General features: G+C 45.5%; 1 protein-coding gene across 1 annotated transcript in view; it reads left to right on the forward strand.

Annotated features, from left to right (window-relative positions):
• The window catches only part of LOC117735217 (microtubule-associated serine/threonine-protein kinase 1-like), a 55439-nt gene that overhangs the window by 38162 nt on the left and 3510 nt on the right, over positions 1-13767 (forward strand). The window contains exons 10-26 of the mRNA XM_034539721.1: positions 55-187; positions 1426-1484; positions 1639-1715; positions 3156-3364; positions 3985-4123; positions 5070-5202; positions 6153-6318; positions 6681-6782; positions 7768-7890; positions 8081-8190; positions 9591-9754; positions 11295-11539; positions 11687-11944; positions 12038-12270; positions 12607-12729; positions 12917-13053; positions 13500-13687. Coding sequence (XP_034395612.1) covers positions 55-187; positions 1426-1484; positions 1639-1715; positions 3156-3364; positions 3985-4123; positions 5070-5202; positions 6153-6318; positions 6681-6782; positions 7768-7890; positions 8081-8190; positions 9591-9754; positions 11295-11539; positions 11687-11944; positions 12038-12270; positions 12607-12729; positions 12917-13053; positions 13500-13687 — 2599 coding nt within the window. The remainder of the gene's footprint in view (positions 1-54; positions 188-1425; positions 1485-1638; positions 1716-3155; positions 3365-3984; positions 4124-5069; positions 5203-6152; positions 6319-6680; positions 6783-7767; positions 7891-8080; positions 8191-9590; positions 9755-11294; positions 11540-11686; positions 11945-12037; positions 12271-12606; positions 12730-12916; positions 13054-13499; positions 13688-13767) is intronic.

The raw sequence follows: 13767 nt of genomic DNA on the forward strand, positions 1-13767 counted from the left end.
CTCATTTGTAATGTAGCCCCCTTTGGTCCTTAAATGTTTCCCCTCCATTGATAGGAGTTCAACCCTGAAGAGTTTTACCATCTGCTGGAGGCCGCGGAGGACCACGCCAAGGAGGGGCAACTGATGAAGGCAGACATCCCTCGATACATCATCAGCCAGTTGGGGCTGACCAGAGACCCGCTGGAGGGTAAGAGACGGAGAGAAAGTCTTCCATTCCTTCTGTGACACGTTGGCTGGTTTCCTTGTTATATCTACAGACTGAGGAATTAAAGAAATGGTCTTGTGATGAATTCAAACAAACAAACCAAAACACTTAAAGAAATAGTTTAACACAGCCCACAGCTAACTAATTGACTCCATGGCAACATCACATCCATTAGATGATCAAACTTAGATCATGATTATGCCCCAAATTAAGTAAGGAACACTCTCCTCTATCCATTCCTATACTGTAGAGATACTTAGAGACAATTAAGTCAGCAAGGCGGCAGTTGTCTTGTCGGGTGCATGTGTCTCAGTGTCAGACTTTGACCTGCATTAAGCTATCGATCAGCTTCTTCGGCACCAGGATGTACGAGATGAGACTGGCCGGATCATTTGCTGGCTGGTGGCGCGGTGACATCGGCGTCTTTCATTAATCATCGAGGCTCCCATTTCTTCTTCATATCTGCTCAGCCGCTCCCGGTCTCATCCATCAGGAGCTGTCCGTCAGCCGATGTGTTAAGCGACCCTGAACGACTCCTCACAACGAACCTCGGCCATTTTATTTCTTAATCCACGATGAATACGCGTCTGCCAGGCCTTTCTCATCTCATCTCTGCTAACAATGTGCCACTTGATATCTCGATCTTGCACTTTCTTTTGCACCTACACCGTCATTGCATAGACACGCGCACCCACGTCGCTGCTTGCACACTTTCGCACTTCCTTTTCTCGGCTCCTCACAGAGGCCGCTGTCAAGATCGGTTGTTTTCAGCGAGTTTTCAAGAGTGTACGAGTGTCAGCTCGGTGAGTTTTATTACACATGAAGCTAATATCCACAGAGCGGCTTTGCAAACGCTTTGCAAAGTCAATTATCAGTCAATTATTTCCCTGCTTGCACAAAACAGTGCTGTAATTAGTGTGTTTCAGCAGCTGTCACATACAAGAGTGGAGGAACACTGGAAATTAGCCGCCAGTGCTGAAGGAGAAGGTACAAAGCGAGGGGGGCGGACCGCTGAAGGAGGCAAGAAAAGTGAAAAGGGAGACGCTATTTGAGCTTTTTCCTTCTGTGATCCGACACGTTTGTCCCTTCATCCGTTTGGTGTCAGATGTCAATTTTCTTCTGTTATCGGCTCACAGCAGTGTGGGGGGCCCGGTGTTTTGGCTTGAAGCGTTTCATTTTGGACACCAGGTTTGCTCGTTAACTAACTTGTCTCTCAACAGAGATCAGTGGCTACGACAGTGAGGGTCCACACACTCCAGAGGCCGATGACTCGGCAGAGGTGAGGAGTAAACACACACCGACGGGTCTGTGGGCACACACACACACACACACACCGACATTCAGAAAAGACACACGCAGAGACATTAAATCATCAAAGACACAGCGACATTTTAGTGGTTGATTTTATTTACGATTTTAAATTGTGTCACCAGGGAAAAGGGAGAACCATCAAGCCGCCGAGTGAAGAAGATTTTCAGAGCATCAAGCTGATCAGCAATGGGGCTTATGGGTAAGCGATGGATTGCAACGTCTTTGACTCCTCATAGAAATGATATCAAGAACAAATCTAGACGTAAGCTCAAAACCATGTGAGAGACTGCGATAGGGTTTTGAGACTTTTAATTTGTTTTCAAGGTCAACAATCAGCATTCATGCTCAGTGCCATCTAGTGCTCCATGAAGAACTGATAAAGAGATGCAACACAATAGTGGAACCTGCATAATACCACTGCTACGACAGAATCTACGCTCTGATGATAATAGTAGAAGATGTTCAGTCAGTAGGGAACCAACGATATGCTTCCTTGATATGTTAAAGCTATAGTCGGTAGATCAAAAACATATTTTGTCCTATTTGACTGTCACTGTACACGAGGCGGATGAAGTGTGAAAAGAATCGGGGTCCTCTGCCTCCTTTGAGAAGGTGTTCTCCAGTCGCCGGGTGGCGTTTGGTTTTTAACACGGTCACAAACCTTCTCGTTTCACAGCTAATCAGTGCAGTGAAATATGTTCCTGAAAAACTGAGGTTGGAAAGAGGCAATACAGTTACAAAATCTTGATTCGTGTTCGATCAACGCTGCCGAGTTTGACAGTTTGATGGGAGCTGCTTCCCCAATCAGCGGTTGGCAGCTGCTTCAGAGACTTTCTTATTGCTCTTTTTCTTTGCAAACTGAAACAGGTACACTTTCAAGGTATGTTGAAAGACATTCTTATCAAATGTGAACTGATCATCAGAACGATGCAATGTATTGTTTAGCGAGAAAATTAATGAAGCAGATCTTCTTTTTTCAACATGGACAACGCACTTCATTATTTACATGCAGCATTTAGCCGATTAGATGAGGAAGCCTAGAGGATGAAGACGAAGGCCAATATCAGGGTAAACGTCTGCCAGGGGCTGCATGAATCATTTTTGTATTTTGCACACACTGTAAAAGACGTTTTGACCTGAGATTATGTCATTGTGTGCATATAACGTTGTGATTGATTTCATAGTATTGTTAAGTGTTATCACGTGTTACGATATTTGAGCCGTGGTCATTTAAAGCGGTCGTGGAATGATCCCTGGCCTCCGGAGGCGACTTATTGAGGTGTCGTTGGGCAAGACGCTGAACCCCAAATTGCTGAGTGTGCGTTTGTTGAATGTTTATCGCTCCTTGTGTGGTAGCCTGCAACATCAGCGCATGAATGAGGCACTTTGAGACAGATCGTATATATATTTAGCGCAACAAAGAAGAACAAATAAATAAAACATCCTCCTGGCACGGAGAAAAGGCACTTAAAGTGTGCTGTTCAACTTACAGGCAATCATTGGGGGATTTTAACACTGCAACGTGTGGTCTCTGAAAGTTCCCACCTTTGACCTCACACCCTGCTTTCTTTCCTCCACCTTGGCACCACCAGTCCTTTCAGGTTTCACTCCCGGCTCTTCTGTCTCACCTTCTCTCCAGTGCCGTCTACCTGGTGCGACACAGGGAGACGCGTCAGCGCTTTGCCATGAAAAAGATCAACAAGCAGAATCTGATCCTGAGGAACCAGATCCAGCAGGCGTTCGTGGAGAGGGACATCCTCACCTTCGCGGAGAACCCGTTCGTCGTGTCCATGTTCTGCTCCTTTGAGACGCGGAGACATCTATGCATGGTCATGGAATATGTTGAGGGTGAGGGAATCCGACTCGGTTTGGTTGCAGACTCTTATTGCACTGAGGAAGGGCTCGACCTGAAAAGGTGTTTTATGATTCATGACACCACTCTCGAGTGGGCGATTCTCTTGTTCTGTTTGCCCTCCCCTTTTTCTGTGGCAGGCGTCTGAGGAAATGTTAGATCGGGTTTACGTCTGTCGCACTTCATTCATTTAACTTTGGATGAAAGGGTCAGCTGTTCTCCTGAACCGCCGATAATTATTTGATCCGCTCACATTCAGGAAGAATTAAAGTAATATGATGGAGACGAGACTCGTATTTCATTATCACAATGATTCTCCACCGTGAAAGTCGAACAAGGGCAGCCGATGCAAAACATATAGGCAGCTTTCTCACACTGAGGCATGATGGGTAGTTTGAGCGACTCGTGTGATGACAAACGGGCTTTAGGTGGATTACAAGCCAAAAGAAACTAGGAACACTGTTATTACGAATCACACATTGTGACGTTTGTCTGGATAGTTTTCATTCAACATTTCTCGAGCAGGAACGCTGCCTTTCCTGAAGTCCTGAATTATGACATGAATAAATCCACTCACACACTTAGACCCTAACTTGTGATGTTTCTGTGTTCTCAGGTGGTGACTGTGCCACTTTGCTGAAGAACATCGGGGCTCTGCCTGTGGAGCTGGCGAGGATGTACTTCGCTGAGACCGTTTTAGCCCTGGAATACCTGCACAACTATGGCATCGTCCATAGAGACCTCAAACCTGACAAGTGAGTGTTTACAGCTGCACCAGACTATTAATATAATAACGATACCAATCACTCAACACAACCTGCCTGGCACCAAACAGCAGACGGTTATCAGCGAGCTGGTGAACATCGTGGAGCTGCTGCTAAAGAGCAGGCCCTCCGGGTCTGAAAAGTGAAGCCAACGGGGAAGTGCCTTAAATCTGCATTCTTTCTAACTGCCAGCAGGGGGGCAAGAAGTCTGATTGTTTAAGAAGTAGAATGAGAAAATGTACCCTACTACTCACTTGATTTATTACCTCAGTGAATATTGTAAAATATAGTTTATGGGGGGGGGGGGGGAAACATCTATTAATGTTGTTTTGAAATGAATGTCTGGTGTCCAGTCCACACTCCCTTGAAATAGAACAACATATATATATATATGAAGTATTCATGGGATCAAATGTAGCTGTCATGACACGGGTAGTACTGGTCAAAGTCTTTGTTTTTAGGTTGAGGGGATTTAATGGACCTTCAGCCTTGTGGCTACAGTTACTAACGGGCCACAACATGTCTGAATGCCTCGGTTGCCACTCAGAAAGAGGAGGCAAGGCCTTACCTACAGCCCCCCCTCGGGTCTGCTCCAGTGCCTCTTCTTGCTTCCTTGCACTGAGCTCGGTTAGTGTCAGTTCATTTATGTTAGCACACTGACGCAGACAGAGAAGTACACTGAAAAATACTCCAGGGATGAGGGTCCACCTAGGCCTCGATGTTTGGTTTCTTTGTGCATTCGTCTGCAGCGCGCCGCTCTAACGTGTCCATATCTACACGGAAGCATCCCCCTCCCCGGCGTATTGTGCAGGACCTGTGCTCAAAAACAGCAAATGGCAACCTGTGACCACGACACAGCTTTAAATTAAATTAAATTTCTATGTGGCTTTTATTGCACTGCGCCAGAATCTAATGTGTGTTTTCTCCCTCCAAACAGTCTACTGATCACCTCCATGGGGCACATCAAGCTTACAGACTTTGGCCTGTCGAAGATGGGTCTAATGAGCCTCACCACCAACCTGTACGAGGGACACATTGAAAAAGATGCCAGAGAGTTCCTGGACAAGCAGGTAGGGCACCTGTAACCGAGCAGCAGCGTGTCTCGTAGGTTCTAAGAGCATAGCAGCACTTTGAACGTCACATTTTAAAGCAGAATGGCGGCGACTGTTGAACGAGGTGTTTGTCATAGTAAGAGGGGATGGGATGTTTGGCAGCATCTTTTTAGTCTCCTCCGGCCATGTGCACCAACCTGCCAAGTGCTCTGGCAGAAACAAGGATCCTCAAATGATGACACTGCGTTACATCGCTTCCTGCATGTTCTGTATTTGTGAATCATTATTAATCATCTCCATCGACATCAGAACAACCGCTTTTTAGCTCTTATACTTATTGTTTATGCTCAGAATGAAATCAGTCAGCTCGTCTGGCTTGAAGCGGGCATCTGCTTTTCTGCCAGTAATCAACTCACATCTGTGGATGAAACAGACCAGAGACTCTGTGTTGCTCATCCACTCACTCATGATGTCATATGAAGTGCACATATGCTTTTTGTTCACTTTCAGATCTCCTGAACAACGTGTGTGATTATCAGAGATGTCCTCAATGTGGAAGTGAATGGTTTCCATTCTACTGCCTCGAGTCTTAAATGATTTGTGATTTGGATGAACTGACTTTAAAAGTCGCCCGCCTCCTCCCGTTACATCACTTGGATGTTTGACCTAGAACAGACTTTTCACTGAAGTAGTAGACATCTTGTGCTATTGCACATACTTTCTTTTTTTATGAGGGATAAGGGTGTGGAAAAACGATATAAAAAACTAACTATTATACAAGAGCATTTTTACATGTCTTACATCATATCTGAAGGGGCCATTTAGAGAATATTTAAGGAAAATGGACCATGATGTAATTCGGCTACAGTGTGATTTTGTTAAGCATCTCCAATCCATCTTTCGTTCCCTCTCCGTTCCTCTCTCTTTCCTCCTTCTGTCTCCCCCGCCTCGCCATCACCATCACTCAGGTGTGTGGTACTCCGGAGTACATCGCTCCTGAGGTGATTCTCCGTCAGGGCTATGGAAAGCCGGTGGACTGGTGGGCCATGGGCATCATCCTCTATGAGTTCCTGGTGGGCTGCGTGCCGTTCTTTGGAGACACTCCGGAGGAGCTGTTTGGGCAGGTCATCACAGGTGAGAAAATAGTGCTGCTCTATTTGTGAAGACACCCACAGACTGCAGCGAAGGCTTCACAGTGTGTTTCCATTCAATTGGGTTTCTGGGTTATTGTCTTTCCTTAAAGTAAGTGGGTCAAAGTAAGTGTTCTACACCATTTTAATACTCCCACAAAGTTTAGAAAACTGTGCTTTAATGATCAGTAAAGTGTTCGTCATTCCATGCATCTCAAGCATGTGATGAAATCTGAGCTTTTCAATAGTGCACCGACATGCCGCTATTAAGCAAGTCTAGTTTGGACCAATATAGGATTTATCTTTTTTTTCAATTTCTGTCTTCCTCGTAACACGACCTTCTGCTCCATTTGTCGTCTCCGTCAGACAACATAGTTTGGCCAGATGGTGATGACGCCTTACCTGCGGATGCCCAGGACCTCATCTCTGCCCTGCTGCAGACCAACCCTCTTATGAGGTTGGGTTCAGGTACTAACTTTTACATTTACTTGATATCAGAGCTCTGATCTGCACTTATTTTGCGTTGGTATTAATTCATTATAATGCATAGTGCCGTTAACGAGGATTTGTCCAAAGAAGCATTCAAGCATTCCTCACAAGCTGCCGGTGTTGTCTGAGCACATCCACCGTCTCTCTCTCTCTAAAATGTTTAACTAACCAGATCCTGTAAAAAACATTAAACTCTGTGCTCCTCAGCACAGAATCCACTGTCAAATCAAAGGCCTCAGCCAGGCCGTCGATTAAGAATGGTTTGTGGACATTTTATTTTTAGACATCTTAGAATTTAATTTGACTTTATTTCTTTTGTTTTATCACTTATTTAGTTACCGGTATATTGAAGTAGAATTTTTGGGAATTTTATTGTATTTAAATTGTAGAATCTTAATCTTTATAATCTAGTTGCGGTAGTTATTTCATGCTAGTTGTACTACTATAACTGTTATTCTAGTTTTTAGTTCTATTTTATTACATCTTTTTAAGTCTTTTCTGTTGTTTTCACCGTCGTTCTTTCTTATTTTGTCATCTGTGAAGCACTTTGAATTTCACTAACGTGTATGAAAGGAGCTATACAAATAAAGTGCTGTTGATTTATTGATTAAACTGGGAGGCCGTGATTGACCCGGCTGAGTCTTTGAAACTTCAACTGAACTGCAGAGGAGTTGACAGGAGTAAGGTTAAGCTCATACAACATATACAAACGAACAACCACTAGGCGGAAATTTTCTTTAAAACACTTTATTTCGTTTTTGCACAAACATTAATAAGAAGTCTGCATACAATTCAGATAGTGAAAATATCTGAAATATGCCAGGATAACTATTCTCTCTCCTCTCGCTCTGTTTTGGTCTCCACCAACTCCTGAGGGAAATATCTGGCTCCTCCGCCGTTAAACGCTCCACGATGTGGGACAGCATGTTGCATGTTGAGTGAGGCCGATTGTTTGTGCCACCAGGCGGAGCGTTTGAGGTGAAGCAGCACCCGTTCTTCACAGAGCTGGACTGGAACAGTTTGCTGAGACAGAAGGCCGAGTTCATCCCTCACCTGGAGTCGGAGGAGGACACCAGCTACTTTGACAGTAGGTTCCTCGGGAGCTAGGAGCCTGTCACATGCAGCAGTAGCACGAGTAGTACAATCATTTTATGACACGGCTCCATAAATGCCCATCTGATGTTAAACGGACAACTCATATGTTTCATCTCCTCTCTCTCTCTCTCTCTCTCTCTCTCTCTCTCTCTCTCTCTCCTCTCTCACTCTCCCCCTGCCAGCCCGCTCGGATCGGTATCACCACATCAATACGTACGACGAGGATGACACCAATGACGACGAGCCGGTGGAGATCAGACAGTTCTCCTCCTGCTCTCCTCGCTTCAGCAAGGTTTGACTTTGTCTCTCTCGTCCAGCCTCTCCTCTGTCGTCTCTCTCTTAATCTCTTACTCTCTGGCTTTTCCTTTTTTTTCTAGCTTGTCAACATGTTTAGTTTCTCACTTAACACTTAAAGTCACATTATAACTATATTATTCTCACCGTACTATGACATCCCACTATATTATGACATGTCACCCCATAATACTCCCTAAACACACTAGTCTATGACAATTTACACTATATTGGGAATGTTCAGACTATATTTCGACATCACACTATACTATGACACATTTGTCCTTTCTCCTACAGCTCGTGTTATATATATAAATACACCATATGAACTTTATGATATGAGACATGCGCTTGTTGTTGATACAGTCAGAATTTTGCTGGAAAAATGAGCTGGTAGCATCCACAGCGACTTGGATGCAGGGAAGGCCGAGACCTCCATCCCCGTCCACTTTCCTCTCTCTTAATACGCAGACGTGTGTTTGATCACCGAGACAATTATTATATGGCCATGTATCTTTTAATTATTAATAACAAGCCTCTTTTAATTTTGAGCTGTGACTCTCTCTCTCTCTCACAGAGTGCCAGCGTGATCTTCCTTTCCCTCCTTCAGAAAATCCAAAGAGCCTCACTGAAGGGCTCAATTTCAATTAAATTTGAGATGTTTTTGAAGTTACGGTCGAGGGCTGTTGAATTGCCTCTCTCAAGCGAAGCCTCACACACACACACACTCACACACACACACACACATAATGGGGTCGCACACATGTGTTTGTTTACAACCCGACTCAAACTACAATAGATACAGGAGGGAGTAAAGAGAAGAAGTAATAGTTAATCAAATAAATACAAATAGAACAGTACGTCAGCAAGGGGCGTTTTAATAAAAAAGGGCGTGATCATTTCTTATCAGATCCATGTACAGTGTAGCAGGACATTATGTTCTCAAGCATTGATGACGTGTGGGTGGGGCGGCTTCTTTCCATGTCAGTACAACTGCCCGTCTAGCTGTAAGAGTGGCAAAAGCCAGCGCAGTTTCATTTTCATTTATTATTGTACAGCTGCGATGATTAGCTCAATAATCCATGATAGAAAATGATGCAACTCTTATGTGAAAAAGGAAAGAAATTTCATGGTTTAGGCTTTTTTCGATTCATAAAAGACACATAAGTAGTAGTACTGCCTAAGACCTGCAAACATACTTTTGACAAGTGAAATAGGTGGATTCTCCCACTGGTCAGACGTACAGGTTTATTATATAAGCATTCTTGGAGCTGACGCACCACAAACTGCCTCTCGGCTCCCTGCGCAGCTCTGCACATCTCCTCCCTATTTCCCCAGAGCTATTAATAACTGCTAACAGCCCAAATGAAGATTGATCTGATTGTGTACCCCCTGCAGGTGTACAGCAGCATGGAGCATCTGTCTCAGCTGGAGCAGAAAGCTTCGAACTGCGTGTCCCGTCGGGAGCACAAGGGCCCGCGGGAGGACAAGGTGACCAAGAGAGAGAGCCTGGGCAGCTTCAGCATGAGAGACAAGAGCTGGAGGACCGGATCCCCCGAGATGTGAGTGGTGGGCGTTGTTGAATGAAGGATCGTACAGGCATGTGTGTTAATGAGGAGGGGTGGGAGGGTGGGGGCTCTGTATACTTCCGATAGGACTCACGGTGCTTCCCTGAAACTGTCACATACCCCGGTGTGCCCGAATAACTTGTGCTTTCTGTCGCACCGACACCAGTTATGACACTTCTTTAAAAAGAACTCTGCGAGAGTTCGCACACATCTACAGTCAACAACAGGCTACAGATCCTCTGCAAAATGTGGAAAGTTGAATTGGATGAATGGTTCATAGGACTCCCACAATGTGTCTTTGATTGAATATGCGAATGTGGCCGCTTTTCTCTCTCAAATCCACCGCGTCACTTTCCATTTAAGATACACCAAAGGATCATTCCTGGTAATTCTAAAACTATTGAACACAGGCGCTTTAATGCGACTGCATTTCAACCCTCGATAGTTATAATCTGTACGACTCCGATAATGAGAACACATATTGGATTGGAAAAGAGACCTCACGTTACCTTGAATGAAGGCTTGTAGTTGTTCAGCCCTTCTAAATGCAAATAAAATGACTCTGACCCTGAGATCGAGATTCATTAAACATAATTCTGCTCTGTTGCTTTCGCTATTTGTGCTTTAAGGCAGCTCACAAAAAGTCCAGGCTACATATTATTATCTGACACATTTCCAACTGAGAGCACACGGCAGAGGCTGGATGCCATTACTTCTCATAACTCCATTTCACCTCAATCTTTAGGAGGCATGCGACTGGATTTCAATCTCTCTACATTCACATGTTAAATCGAATCAATCATTTAAATATATTCTGCATTCATAGTGGTTTGAAAATTTGATCCGGTGGCTCATCACTTTTTATCTTTCACATTGGATTTTTCCCTCTCCCATATCAAGTAAGAATTATCAGCATCTCACCAGCTATGATTACTTTTTGGCTACAGTTCATTAAATGTATTAATGTATTTAATTAAAGGAGCTTGTAAACCCCAAAAAGTTATTTTAACATTCAGTGTTACACACCAAAACTTTTACTCACCTTTTACTCAACTTCTTTTTTTGCATCCAACCCAAAGTGCAAAAAAAGCCGCAAAAGTGCATAAAATGGTTGATATGAATCTGCTGTAGTGTGAGAGGAATATGCTGAGATTCAGTATGCACAGTAACAGCTGTTACAGTAGGCAGTGCCAGTAGAACGCGTGGAGGCGTTGGTGGGGGTGGTGTCACCTCGGTGCAGAGGGGAACCTGGTCAGTTTCTGGGCATCAAGATAAAAAATGTTTTAAAACCCTCTCAACAAGTTTTTTTTAATCGGGAAAATTATGAATAGCGGAACATTTCCACCTCCAGAATGAATTACTTTGCCGTTCACTTTTCGTGCAACCCAATCATCAGGTCAACATGCGTTCAATACTTTTATTTATGAGACAATACAAATAACATTCCCACCAGATGGGACGATGGGTTCTCACTGAGAGGACGCTGTTTGCATTTTCTGATACGACTCGGTTTTCCGTGCCCTTCCTCTTGCAGGAAGCGTCTGTCTTGTTCAGAGTCCCTCTACTCGGAGGGGGATGCGAGCCCTCCCCTCGGCGCTCGCCGGCGCTTCTCGGCACTGATGGACACGCACCGCTACGCCTCACCGCTAGACGGTGAGCCTGACTTCCTGTCCCGCCAGGCACCCTTGAAGGTCCGTGGAACCTCACTGGACGGGACCAGCGTCCCCTCGCCGATCCTCCTGGAGCAGAGGAGCGGTCTGAAGGAGCTTAACGGAGCAGGTGTGTTAGCAGGACGAAGGAGATGAAAGCAGCATGCTATACCTCATTAGATGACAGTCACTGGGCAGCTGGACAGCCCATAGCATTACTATTTTCTTCATGCGACTTTACACTAAAACAACTATAATTTCTCCACGATCCTCACAGACAAGTCACCGAGACATGGAGAGACACCGGGAGTCACCGCGGCGATTGCCGCGCTAACCCCAGGTCCTGCAGTACCCGGTAGGGATGTGATGACCCCTCTGTACGACCCTCTGGGGGCCCGGGCAACCAATGACCTGGTCCTCCGCAGGGCGCGCCACCAGCAGTTGTCCGGCGACAGCGAGAAACGCACCTCCAGAGCTGGAAACAAGGTCATCAAGTCGGCCTCTGCCACGGCCCTGTCTGTCATCATACCGTCAGGTGAGCGCCGCAGGGAGAGAACAGAAATGAAATCCTGTCGGTAAGAATAGTTTTATGGCGCGCTAATACGATATATCTCTCGTTCCTCTGCAGTGGAGCAGCACGGCGGTTTCTCTCCGCTGGCCAGCCCCATGTCCCCCCACTCATTCTCCTCCAACCCCTCGTCCCGGGACTCTTCGCCCAGCAGAGACTTTTGCCCGGCAGTCAGCGCACTGCGCTCTCCCATCACCATCCATCGCTCTGGAAAGAAGTACGGCTTCACTCTCAGGGCCATCAGGGTCTACATCGGAGACAGTGACATCTACAGCGTGCACCACATTGTTTGGGTAAGAAACTTGGAGCAGCGGGTCGTGAAGTCTGTGAACTCCTGAAGAGAGAAGGCTCGTCCTGGGACCCAAGTTCTTCTGAAGTTGATTAATTGGGGTTCAAATTTCACCATATAAATATGTTATTTCTCATCCCCTTGCAGTTGTTCTATGGTAACAAACATTACTAATATTACAGGGAAAATAGTTCATGCTTTCCTCTAACCTGAGTCTTAATCTTATCAAAGTGTTCAGTTTTATTTCTTTTATTAATTGTCGGAAATTCATCGAATGTTCACCTGTGATTGATTTCGCCCTGTTCTGTTCTGAGCTTGAATGTTTTGTGTTACTCGGCAGCATGTGGAGGACGGCGGCCCCGCCCAGGAAGCTGCCCTGTGTGCCGGTGACCTCATCACCCACGTCAACGGGGAGTCTGTCCACGGTCTGGTCCACACTGAAGTGGTCGAGCTCATCCTCAAGGTAGGCGGCTTATTCCTTCTCAGGTGTACCGTGTGTTTGGTGATATCAATAGTGCAGTTCTTCTATTTCTGCCAATAATAGGCCACTTAGTCGTCTATTTCTAAGTTGTCAATTTCAAGGCTATTCGTGTGCTTAGACAACGTGCTGGATCGCTGTCAAAATGATTTAATGTCACTGATGTGTGTAGAGTGGAAACAAGGTGACGGTGACCACCACGCCTTTTGAGAACACCTCTATTAAAGTGGGTCCTGCCCGCAAGGCCAGCTACAAGTGTAAGATGGCCCGACGCAACAGGAGGACCATGGGAAAGGACGGCCAGGAAAGGTAAGAGCTTACGGTCCTGCACCGCAGCAGAGACGTTTGATGCCTCATGAGGTTACATACAATAGTAAAGGAGGTGGTTGGTTGTTGTGTGTCTCTTTTGTCTATCTTTGTGTTTATCTGGTGACATCTACAATCCATGGCGCAGTAGTTTTGCATGTTTAAGCCCAACAATTACAATTACTGTTCGCTTTACATAGCGTATCATAGTTTTACATGCATTCCAAATTAGTCAGTAGCCGTTAGTGTCCATTCCTTCTGCTGTAGTAGAGAAACCTTTTGTCCGTTATCACTGATGTTGCACGTTAACGTTTGACACAAACAAAATGCGAATGATCCTTTTCGCAACAACCATGCCTGTATGAAAACAAATGCATGTAAAAATGTACTAACATAAATCCAAATCTTACTTTCTCTCCCCGTCGTTTCGTCGTCTGACCGTCCGACAGCAAGAAGCGGAGCTCCTTGTTCCGTAAGATCACAAAGCAGTCCAATCTGCTGCACACCAGCCGCAGCCTGTCCTCGTTGAATCGCTCCCTGTCCTCCAGCGAGAGTCTCCCCGGCTCCCCGACTCACAGCTTGTCTGCCCGGTCCCCGACTCAGGGCTACCGCTCCACCCCCGAGCCCTCGTACCTGGGTAATGTACTTACTTACAAGTGTAAATGCACCTGGTCAGTTCACGCTCGAAATAGTGGTTTGGAAGCTGCACAGGAAACA

This window comes from Cyclopterus lumpus, chromosome 1, assembly GCF_009769545.1.
Source record: "Cyclopterus lumpus isolate fCycLum1 chromosome 1, fCycLum1.pri, whole genome shotgun sequence".
In the NCBI taxonomy this organism is placed as follows: Eukaryota; Metazoa; Chordata; class Actinopteri; order Perciformes; family Cyclopteridae; genus Cyclopterus; species Cyclopterus lumpus.